Genomic DNA, 24,720 nt, shown 5'->3' on the forward strand with positions numbered 1-24,720 from the left:
TAAAAATTGTGAATAAAACATATTAGTACACAGGGCAATTTGACATGCACCACAGGAACTGTTAGCTGAGGCCCATCATCTCTGCAGTGTAGGGGAAAACAGCACCTTGGCCAAAAGAGCAAGAGAGCTGGAATCTAAGCCAGTAGCAGTGCCAAAATGAGAGAATCTCTTCAACACCAAACCTTATGGAGATTGCCTAAAATTTGCCTGGGTGGCTGGGCCTTCCTCTGAAAGCTGTCTTGCAACAGATTCATTAAAGCAGACAAGCTTCTAGATTTTATTTTTTTTTTTGCTATGGAGACAAATCAGTTTCCTTATAACAGCTTCTGATGTTTCAGACAGCCAAAGATTATGACAGGATTAAATACTTCTCCGTGTTTAATTATCAAGTTTTTAATTTGAATTTATCAGGAGACTGGTTGAGTCAAGTCTGCAAAATTGTCAGGCAAAGGAATTTTCTAAAAATAAAATGTTGTTAGCAAGATACAGCGTGCGTAAGATGAAGGAATTTATAAATAGGTTTAGGAAGTATTGAGTCCATTATAAAATAAACAAAAAATGGATTTTTAGGGATATGACCATGTTTCAAAGCTATTTTAAATGAGCCTAAATCCTCACTGTGGAGGCTTTGTCTCACTCTTTCTATGGTACCAGGTATTCTCCAGCCCCACAATGAAAGGGAATGACATGAAAGAATATGTGTGGTAGAAAGCAAGCACAGAAAGTCTGCCAGCAGCAATCAAGTGGTCTAATCCATCTGACATTTTGTCTCCCCCCATCTCCTTATTTTTGTTATTGTTGTTTTGTTGATGGTGTCTTTTTTAAAATCAGGAGTGTCAGAAGTAGCCTTCCTAGAAAGAGTGCAGACTTAAGTGGGGATGGGTCACGGGAATCCGTTGGCTGGATTTGTGGTTCTCGCACAGGAGGTCACTTTTCAAACAAATCTCCCCATCTTTCCATGCATGCATTTGCATTGAGGAGTGATCTGGGAGCACTCAAAGCAGACTCCTTGCAGAGTAATCCACCCCAAAACCTGTGCCTTGAGAGTGTGCCTGATGTGCTCCAGCTTCTGATGGGTGCCCATTCCCAGAACTAGACTAGAACCAGTCCAGAGAGATTCCCAAGCACTCCCCTCCCACAGGGGGGGAGTTGTTGGCATGCTATTTTCTATTGCTTTTATTCACATTTCACTACCATCTTGCAAGCAGCACTGACAGCCAGCCTTATTTTTTTATTAGCAGTTCTATTTAAGAACATGAATATTTTATCCGACTACTTCACAATGCAAGAAGCTTCTCAGAGGATTGCATCATTTCTATTATTTAAGAACTTGGGGTGTCAAGAGCGTAGCCCGATTCCAGGAGCTTAATCTTCATGTTCTAGTATGTTCAGGAATTGTCTTTCTGTTTTCTGACTTAGTGGTCAGGACTGGAGACTGTGGGAAATGCCTATATTATAAAAAACTCTAAACCTGTTGATCAGATCTCTTTTTGTCTCCTTCCTCTGATTGGATTATTTCTTTTTCAGGAGCAAACTTGATAGAAATGGTGAAGTCGCCTAAGTTTGGATTTTTATGGAATGGAGCAAACCTACAAAAATCCCTGGGATTGAGCAGGTTCAGGAAACCAGAGTGGTCACGTAAGAATGATGAATTTAGGCTTTCACATAACATTTCATCTGCTGCTCTTGAACACTTTTCTCCTGACTGTGGGAAGGTACCTTGTTAAGAAAATATCATCATATTTTATCATGTTTCTATGACTCCTAATAGGTAAAATGAGAGTGAACAGAGAGAACCGTCATTTTTGTTTTGAAAAGCAAATGATTGGAACATTCGGGTTTGGTCATAGTGGAAACTACAAACAAGTCTTGCCCTTTAGAATCCTGCTTATCATCTTATTCCATGATGAGTGGATAATGGTCAGTGTAATCTCTTTGTGTGGTGGCTCATATGTAACTGATGCAGGGTAGATTACAGGATGTATCAACACTGATAAAAGGGAGAAGTTATTTTCCTGGCAGAAAAATTCACTTAGAGCAGTAAAGATTATATTCTTCTGAAACAGAATAATTTTGGTAAAGACAGAGATTTTAAAGCATTATTTCAAAGTATAGCTATCTCAGCATTGCTCTCCTCAGTTTTGCATAGGTGATACAGTAGACAAGCTGGTTAGATAGCTTGGCACTGGAGATTAGGTGTGATAAGCAAAGTCTGAAATTCTTTAGTTGTTTGTTCTCTGTGTATTTAAAAATTCCCTGTTTTTTCCTGTTGCCTTTACTATGCTGACCCTCTGAATTCACCCACAGATGTACTGGCTGCCTGGAAATGTCAGGTGAATACCAGAGTATGCCAAAAGAGCTTCTTATAGGGTCAGATTCCTCCTTTGAGCTTACAACTCTTGTTCAAAGTGTATTTAATGCCTTAAACATTTGAATTGATCCAGGCTAAAACATATGGAAAAAATGCAAAGATACAACAGCAACACGTGACTCTTAATTTAGTGAAAGTGATTTAGAAATAATGTGAATAATCCTTACCAAGTGAAATTGTGAGTGAAACACTTTTAATGCTCACACTCATCTGAATTTTGTTTGCTTATAAATATGCATTTAATGTTTGGTTATTTTCATTTTAAAGTTGTTCACTGGCCAGGGTAGTATACATGCCTTCTAGCCCTGAGACACCAGAATCATGATCCCTCACGTCACAATAACAAAATGAGAGATTTGTGTTTTCAGTTCTCTAATTTTGCACAATTTTTTTGTTGAAACACAAACTGGAAAACCATCTGTAATGTCTCCTAAAATAAGCACCGTCCCCATTCTTTGGATCTGTCCAGCTCCTGTTTATTTGGTAAATGGAACCTCTAAATGCACATCCAAGGCATCCCATGGTCCTATTATACTATCAGTGCTTGGCAACCTTTACTTAACTTTGTAACCTTAGAAAAGGCTTGTCAATGAGCCAACTGTGTGAGAATCATCACAGTCAGAAAATTTTGCTCTTTTCCTTTCTGAGAGTTAATTATGAGTTAGCAACGCTGGTTTTTGTAGAGAGGTTTGTCTCCATGAGGGAAAGTGTTCCTGAAGCATTTGACATTAATTTCTGTCACAGTGTTTAAAAGGCTTAATTTTAGTTAGGTGTCTAGGGATTTAGTTCCAGAATTCCCATCATCCTAATTGGTTTAGCAGAATGAAGCAACTCAATGCACTTCCAGGCAATTATTTCACCCTTCAGCTGCTGGCATCATACTAAAGGAAATAGATTATGTCATTTGTGTGTTCCCAGAAATTTACCTTGTAGCTGTGCCCTGGTGTCAGGAAATCAAGTCTCTAAATAATGAAAATGCTACCAATTGTTGCAAATTGCAGAAAATGACAGAGATTCCATCAGCAGCCAGTGTCACATCTCGGTTTGTGGGGCTTTCTTTTCGAAAAATGGATAACACAAATAAAAAAGCAGTGACCTTGATTCATCTTCATAATGGTACCATCACTGAGGGAGTGAAGGCCAGAATTTTGATGCTGTTTGTATATTAATTTTAGAGGAAATGCATTCCTGGCCGGAGTGTGACAAAGCAAATGCTTCAAGAATGGGACCCAGAGGCTAAAAATAAGGATTCCAGTCCTGGCGTTGAATGCTGTCTCATAGTAACTGGAAGCTCAGTGTTTTTCAGTGCCTAATTTAAAGCAGAGGTAATAATACTGATCATGCTAAAATTGTGACCATTGATATTACTGGTGCTTCAGAGCTGCAGAGTTCTTTAAAATATTGAGTGGTGCTTTCAGGATGGCACACAGTCAAAACAAAAGGGGCTGGCTGACCTTTGCAACCACACAGTGTGATGTGTTGTGTCCCATGGAAGGGACCGATGAAGATCCTGGGGGCCTTGTTTCCAGCTCTGTGATTTGACTTTTGCCTGGATGAAAATGTGTTCAGTGTGACAGTGCACGGCCAAGAGGAGCTTGAGTTTGTGACAGACACAAACTCAGATACAACTGAGTGACACAGGAAGCCCCCAGTTTGGATGGCATTTGGATGCTGGGTTGCATGTCCAGCTAATGAAGAGCTGCAGCTTGTCAATCTGCAGTGAGCTGGGCCTGGGTTTTTTTAAAGCAGTGTTTATTCTGTGTTTCTCACTCTCTGCTTTTCACTTTTGCAAGGAATGATAGTTGGAGAGACATCTTGCCTGTTACCTTTCAAGACTCCCCATTGTTTCCAACTTCTTGCCACACAGGATAGTGACTTGTTTTTGGAGGGGAATCCTTTAGGCTCCTGCATAGTAGGTTCCACAGTCAATATTTGCTAATTTTATTTTTGATAATAGGTTACTTTTTTTGACTCCTGGTACAATTTTGCTTACTTTTGTAGAAAATTTATCTCTAGACTAAAGGTCATGGTGTGCATTATCTTACAGACCCAAAATAGCTGATTCTAAAACATTTCTTTCTCCCTTCTTTCAAATAAATCCTTGTGGTCCCCTGTAGCAGTGCTCTTTACTAATGAGAGCTATTGCCAGGCCTCCCTGTTATGGCACTTTGTTAGAAATGTGCTTAAGATACAAAAGAGGTGGCTGGCTGGGCTTTCATCGGTTCTTAGCCACCGTCAGCATTAGGATCAGTGTTTTATTTGGAGCTCAGTGATTCAGTTCAGATCTCTCTCATTCTCAAGGGAGGCCTACTCACAAGGGAAAAAAATCAGTTTTCATACAGACTTGTCTTCAAATTCCCACATAAAACACCAACTTAAAAGAACAGCAGTGTAGCTGAGATGGAGTATGAATTGTCTGTAACCTGCTAGAAAGTTTAAAATACAGCACCATTATAAAAAGTAAGGCCAGATGTCTTCCTTTTCTCACAAAATCTGTTTAGACATTTGTAGAATTCCTTTGTTTTGGAACAGTTTCATCATATCTCTGCTTCTGTAGATCCTTTGGTACATGGATCAGACATATTTTTCCCAAAAGCCTATTCACATGCAATGGACCAACCCGGTGTTTCTAAAGAGGAGCCAGTTCTCTGATTCTTTCAAAGATGTGAGCAAATTTTGCACCATATTGAGTGGCCTTTGGCTGCAGGTAAAGAATTCAACAGCTTGTGGGAGTGCTAATTAGTGCTAATAATAACTTCAATGACCTGCCTTGGCTTTAAAATGCCTGACAGAAATTGCCCTGTCCTTGAAGGATAGAGCTTTTGTTTCTGTGCCTGTCTGATTAGGGACTCTCATGCCCACATGTGTCCGTGTTTAGTGATCACACACAATTAACTAAGTGGGTGCATGTGTGTGGAGGAAAAAGAAGTGGGTGGTGTTGGAGAATCAAGAGGAAGAAAGGCAGAGATCTCCCAAAAATACTACATCAGAATTCTATTATTAAAAGGATTTCTCCTGTAGGCTAAATAGCCTTGTTAAATCCAGAAGCAATAATAAGAAAGCATTGGATTAGGAATTGGATTGTTCAAAATTAAACCTTGTCTCTCTAATTTTGGAACTTTTTCCATGGGTAATTTGCTGAAATATGTATGGAGGGTATGAGGGAAATGAAAGCTTTAATTTGAGCAAGTACCCAAAAAGCTCCGAAGTACAAAATTTTGATTTTTTCTGGCTAATAGGTTGCTGATGGTGCAGAAAACAATTGTGTTTTCAAGGATATTGCCCTAGACCTTTCCAATATAAATATTATTAACACCAGCCAGAACAACGAGTTACATTATTTTATGAGCTGGAATGATAAATTAGGTTTTTTTCTGAGTTCCCTTTCTTTTGCTAAAGTGATTTTTGAAAAGCAATCAAATTAGAGGAGAGGAAAGGATCTTTAAACTTCTAATAGAGCCTAAATCTGATGATAGAAAGCCTGGTAAGGGAGCAGATTTATTTATTTTTTAAAATTGAGATAAAAAACTTAAACTTAAAAAAATTTAAAAAAAATATTACTCAATAGTTAGGGAGTTTAGTTCCTAACTAGGCATTTGGCTTCAGTGCTGCCCAAGCAACTCTAAGCACAATTCTTCCCTGTCTTGCTTCCACCCACTCACTCCTGACCTCCTGCAGTCCCCATCCTTGTCCCACCACAGCTGGTCACTGAGTTGCAGAGTGTACAGGATCAGGGAGCTTATCCAGCTAAAAAGTAGGATCACAAGAAAGAAATAGGATTGTTTTTCGACTGGACCAGTTTCCAGGCTGATTGGCTGCAAGAAAAATCGTGGACTCATTCTCTGACTAAGCAGCTGTACTGGCACAGTGGGGAGGTCTGGAAGGACCTGCACCAGTGGCCTGAGTCAAGGGCTGCTGAAGTTGTTAATGTCACCAAGTGGGGAATGAACGACAGCCTTTCCTTGCTGTTTAAAATGTCTGCCATCACTGGGCACTGGCTAAACACAAAGCACAAAAAATCGAGTATTTGAGGCCTTGTTTTTCCCCAGAGCTGGGCAGATGCAGAATGTCACTCCTTCTCTTTCATTAATATAAATATTTGATTTTCTGATAAATTTCTAATTTGGCATAACTCATGTCTTTAGTCTCATTTTGGTTATATTGTTAAATGGCATTCTAGAAATCAAAGAGCAAAAAATATTCACATTTGATTGCCTTATTATGATCAATTAAGCTTACTCAGGAATACAGTGATGTATTGAGGGACTAACTTGCTGCACAGCAAGAGGGAAAATGTTGGTTTACTGCATTTTCCAACTACCCACACTGTTCAAGAGTGTACAATACACAATGAAGGTAGAAATATCCAGGCAGTGTCAGCTCACAGAAATCCATGGGGAAATCTACTACATTTTGATGAAATAAAGGAATATCTGAAACAAACGGTCTTCCATCTGGAAATTCCAGGGATCCAGAGTGCCCTGGAGTACAACAGTTAAGTTGTGTGGCTGTGTTTACTTTGAAAAACACAAATATAGCTAGTCAGTAGCTGAATTATGACTTATGGTATGTTACAGGGTAGGTGTAAAAGATTCTTTAATCACTTGTTAAAGACCCAAGATCCATTTGTTTGGATTACTCTGGACTTGGTCTGGAATGTCTAAGGGGGAGATGAGGAGCAATGCAGTGCTGAGGTTGCAGAGTGCTAAATGCTGATGTGATGGATGGGTTGTGAGAAGTCCTTGTGAGCTCAGAGTACCCAGGCCCTGAGCAGATGCAGCATTAACTCTCTGGTGTCTGAGAATTCTGTTCCCTTCTGCACATCAGGCTGATAGTTTTCGAAAGATCCAAAGTGATTATTTTTTTTAAAGCCAGTTGAAGAACTAACATTGATACTTCATAGATGGAAAGTAACTAGTAACTTAATATCAGGTCTTTTGGTGGTGTTCATGGGAGTAACATTTCATTTAAATGAATAGTTACGTACATCTTAACGCCATGCAGGAATCCTCAATGGAATTAATTGACTCGAACTTAATGTTTTGTAAAGGTGAAGATTTTTTTATGGATATGTATAACCCTCATAACCTAGACTGGAAGGATAGAGAAGGGCATTGAATCATAAGAGAAAACCCAAACAAATCCAAAGTGCAAATCCTACGAATTTACAGAAATTCCAGAAGTGGGTTTGGAAGAAGGGGGATGCAAAGATTCCTCTTGGAATAGTATGTCATACTCCTGCTTCTGTTTCTATTTTCTAAGGATGTCTGTGATAATTGTGTTAATTCCTGCTACTTAAAATTCCAGCTAGAAGAACACAATGTATCCAGCATCCCTTCCCATTGCCATTTACCGTGAGCTATGATTTAGGGAGATTAAAATAGTAAGCAGCACAACTGTCTGTTCTGTGGGCTGGATCAAAGACTCTGAGTTTTGTCCATTTTGTCAGATCTGAATCTCCATTGCATTTCTTTGAGGTGACACTGGCACTATGAAACCAGAGTGTGCCAAGAGATGTATTCCTTGGCTGAAGTTTCTCGGAAAAGTTACAGTTCCTTTAAGTTAACTTATTAAAGTAAAAGATCACACTATGGTCACAGAGTATGTGAGAAGAGACTAAGACTGTTAAATGGCATCCACCAGGATCCTGCTGAACTCCTCTGCCCAGGAAACAGTGCAGATATTGCTGTTGGGATGGAGGTAATGTTCTGGCAGAGAGGAAGGGCACACAAAGCTTTTGAAAAGAGTGAATCCTAAAAGTATCTGTGCCCTAAGAGAAATGTGAAAATCCCCAAGCTCTGTGGGACACACAGCTTGTACCGGTGTAGAACGGGGGCTGAAGGTCACCAGTTCATTTGTAGTAAGCAAAATGTCATGCCTAGCACACACTCTCTGTGTGTTTGGTGGTATTTGAAATGCTGTCAGCTTAGTGGCTGCAAGAAAGGTTTCAGTGTTTCTTTGTTCTGTCCTGACCTTGGTGTGCCCTAGAGAGCAGTCAGTGCAGGTCCCAGGTCAGATGCAATACTTTCTGATGAAGGCAATGCCCAGTTACTCCCACTGCAGAGCACTGCAGGAGCCCAGCAAGCCTGGGCATCACCAAGTACCTACTGCCCAGTCTGAGTAGAGGTGGCTGAATTGCATCAGAGTGGTCAGTGGAAAACAGAAGAGTCCCTTCAGCACTGCACACTGGAATGTTTTGTGTTGGAACCTTCTTTAGAGCTTTATTGGGTAAGCTATAGACAAAGATGACTGATAAAACAGCTTATTAGTATCTCAGATTTCATGAGTCTCTGATTTCATCTACTAAGTAAAGAGTGATTTATGATGTTCCTTACAAAAAAACTGTTCCCAATTAAAAGAACAAGCTTTAATTTCTTTTCCCAGGTAAGCAGAAGGTAAGTATGATGGATAGAGAGCACAGTGGATTTTCAGATGATGTGCCAGCTGGCTTTCTGTGCAGTTTCTAGTGCCACAGAGATCCAGTACTAATGCTTTACACTGATAGCTGAGTTCTTTAGCTTTGAATGTTCTAAGTTCCCTTCTTTCTTTTGTTTAGGTCTAGGCTACTTCTTCAGTATGCTCTGCTCATTTCCACACTGGCAGAACAGGCCAGAGAATCAACTGTAATCTAGTCACAATTCCCTTCATTTGCTTTGTACTCTGGAGGGAGGAATGTATCCTCCATGTAACACCTCCATATTTCTTGAAAACTGTGCAAAAACTGCATTGGGGTTACTTTCAAGCATCAGAGAAGACTGTTTGTCTCCTGGTTGCAGTTGGTCCTTAACCTGAAAAGCAGATTTGGGGAATCCCACACAGATACAATCTGTGAAAGTCTTGTTCCTGCTGGTAAACCTCTGCTCTGGGACCCGCTCCATCCAGCTTACTCTCATTTGCATAAAGACATTAAATGCAATTAGGGCTGTCAGCTTTCCTTGTAGTTTAGCCAGGCACTGTTGTGTAGGTGGCAATTTATATGTTGTCATAGACAAGCTATTTTAGTCAAGATCAGTTATGAAATTGTTCAGGTGTTTGAAAGGTCTGGAAGGTGCTGACTCTAGTGAATCACTGAAGAGTGATATGGCAGCATTAATAGGCATTGCTTGAGACATTGAAAAAAGTGTTTAAGTGGCTATTAAGGACTTGATTCAATACCTTTTGAAGGTTTTGGGGATGAAGAGTTTACAGACCATATATTTGCCACAATAAACTGGAGGTTAAACCTTTCCCATGTGTCCTAAAAGCACTGCTAATTCATATTATTTCTTCCTCACAGTTCAGTTCCTAAAAGTAATATTCTGTTTCAGTAATCATAATCGGTTTCAGAAATGCACTAGCTTTCTGAAAAAAATGAGAAGGGCTTTAGATAGTATTCATCATTCTTACAAATGATTAAATTTAAAAAAAAATTCTTAGAAGATTGTAAGCTCTCAGGTGAAAGCATGGCCTGAATAATACCATTCAAAATATTTTGTTTTAGTGAATAAAAGTTGCCCAAAGATTTCTACCTTAAAAAAGAGATAAATTTCTCCCATGTCCCTTCCCTTCCTCTTGTCAGCCTCTAAGAGGAAACCTTGAGGGCATTGGCACTGTCATCTTCAGTTAAAAGTACAAGGGACATAAATACGAAAACTAGCAGTTCTATTTCACCACAACACACGCACAAAAAAAAAATCAAATGGGAATATAACAAATCAAAATACTACCCTCTTAAATAATGAATATGATTTCTTAACATATTTTTTGTCTGAAAGTCCATAAAATTTAATTATTTGTATTTTTATAACAACTTGTAAAATTCCAATCAGAGGTAAGTTCTGGACAAGTTTTAGTCTGAAGTCATGACAATTACCTGGACAGTATATTTATTAGACAATGATTTGCCTGGTAAATAAATCAGAATGTAATTTGGTATTTTTTCAGTATATATATCTTTTATTAGCACGGCTAAGGAACAGCCATACATACCACTCCCACCCCAATTTGACAGAATCTCTCATTTGAGGGACTTTTGGAAATGCAGATTGGCAAACATGGAGATAAACCTTAATTGATGTCCTCCAACACCCCTTATGGCCCATTGCTGCTGAAAGGGAGAAGAATGGTGCTTGAAAGCGTAAATAAAATCCTGCAGTCTGACACTACAGATTATTTTCAGCCTGAGAAGCATCAAGTAGAACCACAAGTGATTTAACATAGAGAAGATTTTAAAATGAAAAATTTAATCTCAGCAGTGTTTCTATATAATTGTTGTCAAAGTTAGCATTAAGATCTGGGAGAACATGCCAGTGTAGCAGAATTGTGGGGGCATTTGTCAGCTCCAGACACAAAATTAAACCAAACGTATGTGTATGTTTTTGTTTTTGTCCTTGGACCCCTTCTGTCATCAGCTCCTCCCTGGTTCAGTGCCCTCCTCTGGAAGTAGTCTCCATCAGTTTCCCTTACTGAGTAAAGCACTATGCAAAATTACAAAATGCTTTTTGGATCAAATATTTCAAAATAGTGGAAGTTTTGAGGATTTCTCTCCTAAAAATTGGTTTTTCAGGTTGGACATGCTGGTTTCCTTCCAGAGAGCAGTATGTGTTCAAACACCTCGTCTACTCACATCCGATATTTCTAGATTTCTTTTTTGTCATTTGTTGCAGCCGGAACAACGCCACAAAGTCTGGAGGCAAAGTAGGAGCCCAAATATAAACCAAATATTATTGGTATTGTTATTATATACCAAGTATTATTGGTAAAAGATTCAAATAGATTTTACTGGACTGGGTAAGCAAAAAGGAGAATTGCTGTAGCTTTAGGCAACAGCTCCTCTGTCTACAGCCATCTTGTGTCAGAAGCATTTCAGCACCAGCAAAAGCTTTCGTTGGCTGATCACAATGGTTGAGTGTAAGGGTGTGCAATCCTGTGCAGCTAATGCTTTCTGAGGATATTAGCAGCTCTAACAATTTTTTTTAAAATTTAAAAGGAACGAGCAAGAGAGTTGTCATAGTAATATAACTTTAAAACCAGCATATTTTTCTAGAAGAAAGACTACAAAGTGTGAAAGTGGTAATTTTTTTTAACTTGGAATATAGACATTAAACAGTTGAATACAAGAATTGTATTTCACATTTGGCCTCTTGCCAAAGCAGTGAACTTTATCACCCAGTCCTGGCATGTGCAGATAGATGGCCCCTTCTGTCTCTTTTGCCAGTTATTGCTTATATTGCCAGGAAATATTAATCATGCTGCTTGGAAGTGGCTGCTGGCCCATCCACCTGCTGCCAAGTTATTCCACTGTATAAGGAGCCTGACTTATCTTCAGCAAAGAGTCTCTAAGCTCTAGATAACATATAGGAAAAAAGGTCACTGTGCTAAGGCCACCCAAGGGGACCATATGGTGTTATGAGCTACATCATCACTATTGTACTGCTGTCGATGCAACTCTATTAATAACCCTGCAGCTCCACATGGATTGGGCTTAACTATGTTTTCCAAAATGAAATGTGTAATATGAGTGAAATACAAAATAGGCAGAAAAGAAAAATGTTCTCTTTAATAATGAATGTTTTTATTGGTACTTATTTTCCATTAGAACTATATATATATATATGTTTGAAACTAACCATAACCTTCTCTTGTTGGAGAGGAAAGGAAAGAAAATAAGTAAAGCACTTAGATTGCAATGCCACCTTACCAAGAACAGTTCTCTACGGTCAAGTTTTTCAAGTGTCACATGAGTTCAACCACTGTTCATACAGCAGTGGTCAGAAGAATGTAATGCCTAAGTCATATGAATTACAATCCTCTGGTGAATTTAAACTCCTCATTAAGATGTTCAGTCACTTGCATTAGTAGAAAGATTGAAACTTGTTTTGTGCATGGATAGTTCCTTTGTCAGTCAAATTCCCATTATTGTCTCTTGTCATGGGAAAAGCAAAGGGCCTTCTGTTAGTTAGACTACAGTTGTATTTTGGACTCTGTAGTGAAAATCAATGGCTGAAATTATATTTGTAGATTTTTCCAGGTGCCAAAAGGAACAATAACTGGTTTAGATTATAGAAATTTTGGTAGAATTCTAAGACTCCTGAGAGCATTGCAAAAGCTGTGTACAGATACAGCATATCTGAAACACAGCCACTCAGAAGATGACAGCAAATACTTCTGTAGAACTTCTATTAATATCATATATTAGATATCAGATCATTAGTGTAACTGGTGAGTACCCTGACATCTGGACTTCCAAATTTCAAGACTTCTTGGACCAATATTTTGGTACATCATGAAATTTAGCTCCTGAATCCCTGTTTAAATGACCTAACTAGAGGTGACATGAATTTCAGCTTCAGAGGTGATGCACAAACTCCAGTGCAGTAAATGAGAATTATTAACTGTTTTTAGTCTTGTTTCTATGGGTTGTAACCATGATATATTTCTGCATATGAAGAAGAGGGAGAGAAAAAGAATATTTTTTTTCAGTAATTTTTGGAACCAATTTAATTTCATAGCACTTTCTCTCAAACTGGAAGTAGGCTGGGATTGCTGATATCCTGTGGCCTTGTTGGCTGTAGTCTGTGTTCTTCTGTCATTTAATATAAACCTGAATCACACAGAATTAATGAAAATTTAAGACACAGGTTATTATTACACTGAATATGCTTCAAGGAATTGAAAGGAAGGTCTTCTCTACATTTTTACATTTAGGGTAGACTTTAAAGAACTGTTAGACAGTAAAAGTGATATTTACCTTCCATGTCAAAGGTAACCATGTCATCATCTTAGCAGACTTTAGCTCTCTTTCTCTGCAGTTTAAATGGCATTTGAATCTTCTGTGTTTATTGCCTTTCTCATAGTTTTTCAGCATCATGTAGAAATTGTTATTTTGGTAGTTTTTCAGATCTGATAGTGTATACTCCATCCACTGCATTTTATTGAGGAATTTTATCTAGGCTTTGGAGGATTTGATGTACCACACACACCTTTTATATCTCTGTAATACTCTTAGGGAATAAAGAAAATGTAACAGCTATTCAGGTTTCTCTATAATCCATTCCTGTGGTCTATGTTATATTACTAAGATGTTAGCACTGTAATACTTAAAACATGGATGACAATTAAGATGTTACCTTTCTCTTTCGGGCAAAAAAAACCTCCAGCTCAGCTGCCAGCTGTGAGACTGTCAGGTAAGAAGTGCTGGCTCAACAGCAGCATTCCCATGGCAGCCACTGCACAGCTCTGCTCTGCACAACCAAGTGCAATAATGGAATATATTCTCACCTAGTTTTATGTTTACAGAAGAAGAATCAAAATAAATAGGAGCTTATGTTGAAGCATTTTTCACATGCTTTTAGAAAGAATCATCTTGGCTTAACTTCAGGGATGTTATTTTTAGGTGCTTATTTCTGGTTCCGGGATGCTGCTTTTAGATAATGAACATTTGCCAAAAATTACAAACTTCTTTCCTGCTATATAATTGTACAAGAAAACCATGATATTTCAGAAACACTCTGTGTTTTTTTAAGAATAACCCTGTGTGTGTTTTAAATGGGGTGTTGTTTTTGCTTGGTAATGCAAATCTTGTTCTACATAATTAAGTATAAAATAAGAACCTATAGTATGTATATTTTATATCACTTGATAAAGATTATTTACATGCACTTATCTAAATTGATTTACCCACTGCAGTCTATTTCCTATAAATTCTGATTTTGTAATGTAGTTTCTTTTACTGTGCAGGTGGATAAAATGATAGAGAAAAAAAAGAGTTGATTATTTTCTGGCTACCAATGAATGAGTGGGACTTTTACACAGTGATTGTTCTTTCAGAGCATGGTTCCCTTACAGGCCATTGTTTGTGCTAGAATGACATACCAGACATTCATCTTTGAGAAGGCTTTGCAGATCCTTTTAGTTGTACTGTTCATTGCTGCAGTTCCTGCTAAAGCAAGAACAAGGGAGCTCCAAGGTGCGAGGATATCCAGGTAAAATAAATCCAATGCTCATTGAAAGCTGTCTCCACTTGACAGCATTTAAAGGGCTCTTATGTAGAACTAAAATCTTTGCTGCCCTTCCTTAGTGAGAGATAATGCCTTATTGTCATTTGCATATGCCATTGTGGGAGGAGAATTTGCCTCCTTGGGAATTGAAATGAAGAAAAAGACTCCCTGAGGTTACTGAGTGTGGCCAACACACCAGAGCTGATTAAGGACACACAGAACCAGCAGAGCTGTGCTGGCAAATCAAATGGCCACAGAAACAAGGCAAGTTTGGGAACTGAGAGTTCCACTATCTTCTGGACAAGGTTGGTGTGGCTGAGGTTGGATTGGAGAAGGATAAGAAGGGAGTGAAAGATGCAGAAATATACATTAATGCAAATGATAGTTGGAATTAGAGCTGGACTGATTTAAAATTGACAGATGAGGGTCCAGGTTCAGCATAATGGAAAACCAGGTCCTTTAACATTGTAACTACCTTCTGTAGCACATCTAGTTGGGCTGTGGATAACCTCTACAAGAAAATACAGTTGAGTTTTCTTGCATTTTTAGAAAAGAACCTGCTCTACTTCTGCAATCAGTCTCTTGCCTCAGCATACTACGAACTGGGCATATCTGCTGGTGTCGGTATGACATGTCACTTGTGGTTTGTCCCAAGTGAGGTTTTAAACTGCAGAAGCAATAAGCAAACAAGTGAAGTCCATTGATATAGGAGTCCTAGGTCATGAGGGGAAAGGGAGGTGGAGAGAGTGAAGCAACTGGCCTTGCTATAAACAGTGCCACAGACAGTGGGGTAGGGGAATGGAGCTGCATAAGGCAAGACCTGTGGCTGTAAAAGAACAGGGGTGCAATGATTGCCTCTCTCCACCTGCTGTTTGTATTTATGGTGAACTAAACTTTAACCACGCAGTGGAATCTGGATAGATCTGGGCAAAGATTATGTGAGATACCTCAAATTAAAGTTAGTGCTCTAATTTTTGGTTCTCTCAAAAATACAGAATTTGATCATGGTTTCTAAACAGCTTTCTAAGGTTCAGCAACTGTTAAGGATATGCAGATCTCGCTGTCTGGTAAACCAGGCCAAGTTATGGCATTAATTGCAGTTTAAGTTCTCATAGTGTTTTAATTCAAGGATTTTATATTGTTCAAAATGAAACCCAAGGGGAATTTTAATGTGCAGAATCAAAGAAAGGTGGTCCTGCCTCCTCTAGATTGAAATCACTGTGCCTATTGCATATAAAGCGTTTTTATAGCAAATGGTTTCTAAAACTGTTAATACAAATTAACATAAATACAAAACACAGCTACTGAAAGAGGCCATACTTCTGTGAATGTGCATATCTTGCTATATTTCCAGCTGAAGAGAAAACTACATTTATCCTCTTCAGACTTAGACTATTAGAAATGCAGTTAAATAAGAAGGAAAACTCATTCTTGCTCTGTATGGCTCAATGATGAAGCCAAACATGGAATTGTCTTTGTCAATCACATCTGAGAGGTTTTAAGAAATGCAGTTTTGTGATGCACTTACTCAAGAGTCCCCCAGATACTGACACAATGTGCAGTAACACAAATGCATAGGAAATGGGTGTACAACCAGTGACAAAGATCCTTCACAGTGCTGCTCTACAAAACATGCTGCAGATGTATCTCTTTCACTCCAAGATATTCATCCCACTTGAGATGAAAGGCAACTCAGAAAATAAAAGCTTAAACACTCTCAGATAGCTAGAAATGTTGATTCATAGCAGGAGACTGAATCTGTTGTATAGAATACTTCCAGCCCAAGAGGATTATAACAATATCACTCCAGTGCATATTTTCAAACTAATAAATTTCAAAATTAGCTTCATCAGAAGTTCGTTAAGGGTCACAGTACCATAAGTCTGTAGTCTCAAATGTATGGATTTCTACTGAGAAATGTTTGTTGTAATTACAAACAACTGCATTTTCCAACAAACACAGACAGTTATAAATGCCATAGTTTAAGGGAACATAGCACCCAAACACAACATGCTGATGATCAGTCGGTCAATACTACTACATTTTTATAGCATAAACATTTAAAAAAAGGTTCATGATCATTATTTATATTTGAGAGTATATTACCTTTTTTCTTTCCTCCATATGTATTTGCTGAGACGATGACACAAGAAAGCAACAAAAATGAAAGAAGTTGCCAACTTTTCATTTTTTCTTTCTCTGAATGAGAGTTCTGCTAAATTCTGCCAAGAGATGGGAAAATGAAAGAATTAGCAGTGCTTTGCAAGAAATTCTTTGCCCATTAATCATTAACCCCGAACTCTCCTGTCCCCTACCCCAGATTTTCCTTTTATGGAAGTGAAAATGGAATTTGCCTGTTTTCAGTCTCTTCATTTTCATGTTATGCCACCTGTGGCAGAAATAATTTGGAACTGCATCCTCCTGCCTTGCTCAGCAGTGCTCAGCTCTGAGCACAGGGACTTGAGGGCATGAGTTCTGTGAAATGCTGGTAAAGGCCATGGGTAGCCAGCTCAAATTCAGTTGGTCAACAGCTCAGTCTGAACACATTGTAAAATAATGGTAAGAGCTGAAGGTTAATCTAAATATTTCATTAACATAGACAAATCCCAGCAAGGGAAGCATCCAAATTTTATGTATATGAAACACTTTTCTTATTTCATTAGTAAAATTGGTATCAGATTTTGGATAATCGTCAAGTGTTTCAAATTAAGTGAACATACTTTAACACATACAAAATTTACTGATAAAGCACAATTAACCAATGCCTCTCTCCACTTTCAGCAAAAGAATCATAAGAAAATGCATGTAGTGAATGTAGGAGTCAGTTCAGAGAAAAGGTTTCCACTAATACTGTGTGGTTTGTACTGGAAATCAGAGCAGAATTTTAATGGCAGTGTTGTGTGTTTATACAACAAGGAATAGAGGTGTAGTGCAAAGTGTGAGGGGACCAAAATTACTCTTGGATAGGCAGCAAGTATTACACTAAGTTGGATCTCACACATGAACAGGACACAATGGTGTCCTCTGGGCCAGCTTAGCATCAGTCTGGAGCATCCTAGTTTTCCCACATCAGTTCTTCAGACATACTTTAGCACATTTTAAAGGAATGAAGTGCCAATTATGATGTAGCCATGAATAAGGCAGAAAAGTGCAGATCACTCCCTTTCCTTGCTCACTCCATGGAGCTTTGAGTCTAGGATACAGCAGACAGCTAGAAACCCCTACAAGCAATCTCTAAGGTCACACCAGTCACCAGAGCTGGCAGTGATCTTGGCACACAAACACCTGAAGCATTGTCGAGACTGATTGATCAGTGTGTGTCTGAAAGTACATTAAAAAGAGAGGAAATACGGAAAATGAGGTGATAGGATCAAAATTACCCTTGATAAATGATAAATACTCTTCGCAGCAGCGTTTTCAGTGAGTAAGAAGAGAAGACAGGAGATAGAACTTGGACAAGAAGAAAGAACAAGAGAAGACAAGAATTTAGGCTGTGATGATGAACAGGGAATGCTGTATTTTAGCAAAGTTAACACTAGTAGAAATTACTGGTGTGATTTAGCACAGCCTTGCAGTGAACTTAGAAAAACGTTAGCTGAAGAAGATGTGAAGATGACAGATCTGAGTGACAGGTTGAATGGTGATATAGCCACAATAATCAAGACCATTTGGGGGAGAAAGATTGCAAGCTCTATTTTCTGCAGACAGGAATTGTTCTGAAACAAGGTGGTAGATCTGTTAGGGACAGAACAGGCTGTTGGATCTTTGTGAAGAGATTGCCTGAAAATAAAGACTATAGGAATCACTATAGGAATTGGATTTACTTCCTACTATAGCAGCTGTGTAGGAAACCAGAATGACATTATGAATGTCTAATGAAGGATTGCTTAAAGTGGTAAGAGGAAAACTGGGAAAAGAAGGAGGAGGAACCTGCCTTCTTTTGGCAGGTTTTCACTTCATTTGGCAATTCTGCATCAGCCATGGCCAATATTTATTTGTCTTTTCAGTGTTCACAAAATATCACCAATAATGGTGACGGCCCTAAGCAGTGTTGTGGGAATAATTGTACAGCATTTGAACGAGAGGTTTCACAGAGCATATTCAGGATGAGTTTATGTAGCACAAAATTGCATGTTATGGCACATTAGTCTGCAGAGAGCAGATGTGATGGTGTTCCAGAGGAAGGAGCTGCTCCCAATGGCCTCTACAGCATTGTCACACAATGTGTTTTTGGAGTGTGGGGTTGGGTTTTCTTTTCTTCTCCATTTGATTTACATGAGTAAATCCAATTGCCTTTATTATCTACTCATAAAGAAAAGAATGGGTCTCCTGCAATGTAATGAACATTAGAGGTAGGAAACTCCCGATAAATAATTTTCCTGTGAATCCAAATATTGAAATTAGAACCTTTGCTGTTTTCAACTTGTTTATCTGGTCACTTGATAACTACTTTGCTTGATCTGTTCTCTCAGATGGGTTAATTGCTGTTTGTATTGTTATTGCATATATAAAATCCTATGAATATGTAACCTAAATTGTTTTAGGAATTAGTTCTTGATGTAAAAAGTATAACAAGAAAGAGGCTTTGGCACATTATGAGAATGGAAAGAGCGGAGACAGGTATTTACCAGAAGGGACTGTGCAGTAGCTACTCAGAGTTCCTGGCAGCACGTTGCATCACAAACCCAAATGGCTTCTTTCCAGCCACATTTGGATCTGCATGAGGTGCAGGGAATGGAGCCGCAATATTCTGGGCGGAAATCACTGCGGAAAAGAGAGAATCCTCGGGAAAAAAGAGGATGCTCTGGCTCTTCTTATTAGTCAATCATGGACAATGCTGAGTGAAACTGGATCTATCTGAGACACTAATAGTTGCCTGCTGGTCTGCTGGGGCCATATGAACTGTAAGACTGCTCTGCTGCAGTCACTGGCAGTGACAAAATTTACAGCAGCTGAATAAACACAGGCACTGGAAAATCAGGGAACAGAAATCTCAGGGACTATAACGAAAGCTGTGTGGTTGATGTAGGAAAATGACACCTGGAATATGCAAGCTACACTGTGTCCTGATGTTACTGTCAAGAGTGAGTGTAAAGTTTATTCTTTGGAATTGAATATGTTTGTTACTCATGCTCTGGATAAGGCAAGTGGATAATTTGGTATTTGCAAAAACCTTGATTCTTAAAAGTATCTGAAATCAAGTTCTTAAATGTAAATTTTAATATGTTGTGGTAAAATAAGCCTTAAAATGTAAAGGATCCATTTAAAAAAAGGAGCTATTCTGTAGATGCGAACTCTCTCTCCCATAACAACCAGCATTTGCACATTACTTCATTGCCCGCATTGAAATCACTCATACCAACTGTAGTGATCTGCATTCTAAATTTAGAAATACAGAATCCAAACTGCTCTTCTGTGAAACAGATAAAATGCCTGTTTAGTATTGCATGGAGGCCAATGCTTTGCCTGCTTTACATGAAATGCTGTCTTTTCTTAAACACACAGTGTCCTAAGCCCGATTTCCAGCTTATGCTGGAGTGTTTATATCCAGTTTGCATGGACTGTAAGAGAGCTTGATAACCTTCTCTCTTCTGCTGAGATGCTGCTTGTACAATATATACCCAGGAGGTAAACTCTCAATCACAATCCCCATCTGCTTCTTGGCTAATGTTCCTATTATAGTTAGACCTCTTGCACATATTCACATCTGAAATAAAATTGATGGTTTCACTATTGAGAAGCAGCAAGTGACTAATGATGCATTGTACCATGCAAGTTTTTGCTTAAATGTTTCTTTCTAATCAAGTTAAATAAAGGAACACAGGGCAGAGATTTGTCAGGCATACAGACCTGCTTTTTCCCTGAGACCACACTGTTCATCAAGATGGTTTTCAATCACCTGAAGACCAATAATACTGTAGTACAAGATGTTCTTTCAGGTTTAGAAGATATTTTATGGGCCAGAACTTCAGCTAGCATATATTGGCTTCTGTGCAGCTCTAATGATTTTCACCAGCTGAGGATCCACCCTGTGTTCCTATAATAAGCCACTAGCATCTGAAAAAAGATTCATGTGATGGTGATGCTAATACATCTGAGGTTATAGAGCAAGAAAATTTTTATGTGGTTGAATTTTTAATGCAGTTTTTAAATCCAGAATTTATTCTGCCCGTTTTATCTTTCCTAGGATTTTTAAATATCAAATAACTCCGAAGAGACAGTTTTAGGTGGCGTTTTGTGTGTGGATTCATGGCCCATGTCAAACATACAGCAGCTGCACGTGAGTCTGAAACTGCCTTTACAGCAACAGCTATTGAGCCATCAGACTTCTCAGTATTAAATTCACAAGTAAATAATTGTTCAGCAGACTTTGTTTTCTGATATGAAAGAAAACCACTCATTTGCATGAGCATAGTTTTGTGAAATAGGAGTTTCTCCTGTGAGATGCATTTCCTGCTCCATAGCTCCTGATTAAGGTAGTCTTCTTTCATGACTCATCACCCAGAATATTATCTCACTTTCCTTGGGTACACATTTGGGACTAGCCAATGCATTCTTGCAATTTTAAGTTTTGTTTCAAGTTTAGCACATTTTGTATATTTGTACCTTTAATAATTTTTGTATGTTTGTACCTTTTAATAATTTTTGAAATATGCTACACTGAGTAGTTCGTATAATAAACAGCTGTAAACAAAGAAGGGAATCCAAATACAACTGCCAAGCATAAATATAGTTGTACAATAAGTGGGTCATCTGCTCCTACTTCCAACTTTAAAAAAAGGCATTTTCTAGTTTGTTTACTTCAATGTTAACTAGTGCTTTTTGCAACAATGCATTACTTGTTTAGTTGCCTTAGAGGAATGCTGCTTCTTGGCTTGTGTGTTTGTCTTTCTCATGGGTACACTGTGTTCTCTTGGGGTATGTCCCTGAAATCTTGACAAATCAGAAAAGTGCAGATTAGACAAACCAAATAAAAGGGGAGGACAAATCCCAGCACATCTGGACTGGCCATGCTCTCCAATTATGTGTAGAATATTGTGTGCTTGCTATTACCCCTGCCTTGAAATCGGTGAGGAGCTGGCCTACTCCCTGCCTTTCATTACAACTAGTTCCATTCTTCAGCAGTCAGGGCTGAACTTCTGCATGGTTATGCACTACAGGAAAGGGTAGTGCAGTGCAGACTTTTTATCCACCTGTTTTCTCAGTTTTATTTTGGATTTTTGCTGTTTTCAGTGCCCTGTTTCAGGGATGACTATACAGCCTGTAAAATTTTGCATTGAATTGATCATTGTTAAAGCAGCTTTCTCATAGAGCTGTGTCATGTAGGAAAGCTTCTGTCAGTCAGCACTGTGGTGTCAATAGATGTAATTGTGAAGAACAGATGTGCTTTTGGTAAGCCCAGCCTGCCTGCTGAGGACATTTCCCTTCATTGGTCTGTGTAAGGAACAGCTCCACACCTGCAACAAAGCTCATTGGCAGACTGAGACCCAGCCCAACCTCCTCCCTCCCCCTTGAAGACTTGAGCTTGATGGTTTTAAGCAAAACCAACACAAGAGCAACGCTTTTTGAAGCTGCCTTGCTTGCTCACCTCCCTCACATCAAAGAGAAGCATATCTGAAACAGATCAATCCATAGTAAAACCAACAGTGTTCTCTCCCTTCCCTTCCTAGCCTCTGTATTTAGGAGGGAGAATTTGTAACAACAAATAGAAAGCAGACTTGTTTCAGATGTTGATTGATGGTTCTTCTTGATAAAGAAGGCAGCAAGGACAAGACAAGTAGGGCTTCTTGCAGGTAACGTTTGAAGAGGATACACACGAAAGCACTTAAAAAAAAGGCAGAGAATTGTGCTGAAGTAAAGGAACTTGAAAGACAATAAACATTCAGGTGCTGATTGATGATGACTCTTAAAGCTTAACATGCTCACAGGAGCAAAACCTGCATCCCTGTGGAGCTGCTGTCACTGAAATGGAGTCTTTATGAAAAAGGAAAAACAAAACGACGAGAAAGCTGAAAGAGGAAGAAAAGGATTAAAGTGTACAGAGTAGATTTGGGAGGAGCAGAGTGTTTCAGGTGCTTAATTCTCGACCCCAAACATTTTGCTTGTTCTAGGGCCTGACAGCTCTTGCTCATCCTAGCAGAACTTAGATATTGAATTGGGTAGACTCTTGGATCTGATATATTGTGGCAGTTCCTACATTTCTACAAGATTAGACAAGATTATAGGATAGAAAATTAGCTTACTTAAGGAATGAAGAAGCCTTAATACTTTAAGCATCAATTAGGATAAACATGCATTTAAAATGTTCTCCAAACTTTCTAAAAATCTGTTCTGAAAAATTGCCTGAAAATGTTCCAAATTGGTAAAAGAATTATTGACTTTGTTCACACAAATAGAAATGAATGTAGCCTACTAGAAAGATTTTAAATGCTTGTGTGTCTGTTAGTTCTGGAACTGTAAATCTTTGATGTCTGGATAAACCATAGGATAATTGGTTATGTACATTGGTATTCCAAAGTCCATAGTAGTTGAAATGATTCACAGAAACAAATCAGTCAGTATTAGATTTGAAGTGACCATGACCACGAATTCAAACAATTTCTTGGTATTGTCCTGTAAATACTGGTGTTCCACAACTGAAATGGGAAGAGCTTTTAAATACTGCATTTAGCACAGATGTTTCCTGTTATAACAGATTAGTAAAATTTCAGTATTCAATGGGCTTTTAACACCCACCCTCCATCTGTGGTATTCATTTTCAGCATTGTGGAATAGGCCAAAAAAGCAGGCATATAATTAAAAAGAAACCCCATCAGGGTGTTTTCTCTAGCTCCACTTTCTTTTTTTTTTCCTGCGTTCCTTCATTTGTGTGTGGAAACATTTTATGGGTGGCAACATGGCTAAGACAAAGCTAGTTCTCCATCTGGGAGTCACACTCACTGCAGACAAGTGCACTGCAAACAAGCCCTTGAGCATATGCTGCATCCATAAGTGCTAATTGAGAAAGTCTGATTACGTCACTTGAGTAAGAATAATATATTCTTTGCCAAATGACCAGTTTGTGCTTGTGGCTTTTAAGTAGCTGTGGTTCACCAAAGTGCTTGAGAAGTGCCTGTCCTTTGAAGAGGAAGCTGAGCAAAGGGCTGAAAGCAAGCGGTGCTGAGGGACTGGAGGAGCACTGTGGGAGTAACAAGGTCAACAACCAAGAGAGCTGCCACAGACACAACTCAAACAAAACGATGGTAAAACTCCTCTTTTAGTAACTTGCTTGGGATATAAAGGAGGAGAAGGAAACAAGCAGAGCAGTGTCTCTGACCATAACACACTTTACAAACACATACAAAATTTACTGTGTAAACCTACTTCTCCAGTTTCTTTCACGCATGTCTTGTGAATTTTCATGGTGACTAAGAGGTTTGTGCTGGTTGGAGAATAGGTCAGCAGACTAAACCACATTTACTATGGAGAAGAGCAACACCACTGTGAAAGCCTCATCTGTGGGATGCAAACCTTTCTAAGTCCATACTTGCTGTGGTACCATGGACCTGTTCTTCTTTATCTGCCTGTGTTTCTTCACTCTGTGCTGAGGCATGAAACCATGAAACCCAGGGCAGCCACTGCTGGCTTGCAGTGCCTTCCCACCACCCTTAGGAAGAGCACAGAAGCAGCAGCTGCCTTTTCCCTGGAGATTTAATAGCTCAGTCTCCTGCTATGTACTCCTTGCTCTTCTATGTTCTAATTATAACTTCAAAATTATTATTTGTGCTTAATTTCCAAATTCCATTTGGCATCTGGTACTGGAATTTCCTGCAGAGGAAGAATTCAGACTATGGGGCAGAAACCTTTCTTGTCATGTTCCCTCCCAGATGGTCCAATGTGCTCTGCAGTCCGTGCCCGGCAGCCGGTTCATCTGGCAGTGCAGAACACACAGTTCAAAATGCAGGGTCTGGAATCAGCCTCAGGTAAGCACCTCAACTATGTTTGTACCCTAAAATTGAAGAATTTGGTCCCTGCCCTCCTTAAAAATGTCAATTATAGTGTTTTTCAGCTCTAAGGTATAACTCTCTAAAATCTAGATGCAACTAGAAATGTTTGTGTGGTTGCAATACACTGACAATGTTTTCCAACTTACACCCCTGGCTTAGGGCAATTTCCTGAAGGTGACTGAGAAAATCAAGCCCATTCATGGTAGGTCTGAATTTATTACTCACGGATTTTCACCTCCTCTAGAAAAAAAAAAAGAGAGGTAAGTTGAAAGATGAAAAAATGTTGCACTAAAAAAAACCATTTCCAAAACTTTGACAAAGGATTGGATAAATGCTTTATACTATATATTTGTTAGGTCTAATTTTGCACTCTGTCTGGTTAAAC

At 38.8% G+C, this 24,720-nt stretch overlaps 1 protein-coding gene and 1 long non-coding RNA gene across 5 annotated transcripts in view; one reads left to right on the forward strand and one right to left on the reverse strand.

Moving 5' to 3' along the window:
• Window positions 1–16,609, reverse strand: part of LIPC (lipase C, hepatic type) — a 51,193-nt gene extending 34,584 nt beyond the window's left edge. For 3 of the 4 annotated variants that reach the window (XM_027688745.1, XM_027688744.1, XM_027688747.1), the window contains exon 1: window positions 16,456–16,609. In XM_027688745.1, coding sequence (XP_027544546.1) covers window positions 16,456–16,537 — 82 coding nt within the window. In that variant the 5' untranslated portion in view covers window positions 16,538–16,609. The remainder of the gene's footprint in view (window positions 1–16,455) is intronic. The other variant, XM_027688746.1, reaches the window with a different exon arrangement.
• LOC113970153 lies at window positions 1,277–24,595 on the forward strand. The gene is made up of 4 exons (XR_003535054.1): window positions 1,277–1,638; window positions 20,537–20,629; window positions 24,216–24,311; window positions 24,495–24,595. It is a non-coding gene; the product is annotated as an uncharacterized LOC113970153 (long non-coding RNA).
• The last annotated feature ends 125 nt before the right edge of the window (window positions 24,596–24,720 follow it).

This window comes from Neopelma chrysocephalum, unplaced genomic scaffold (genome assembly GCF_003984885.1).
Source record: "Neopelma chrysocephalum unplaced genomic scaffold, ASM398488v2 Primary Assembly neopelma1_75, whole genome shotgun sequence".
NCBI classification, from domain to species: domain Eukaryota; kingdom Metazoa; phylum Chordata; class Aves; order Passeriformes; family Pipridae; genus Neopelma; species Neopelma chrysocephalum.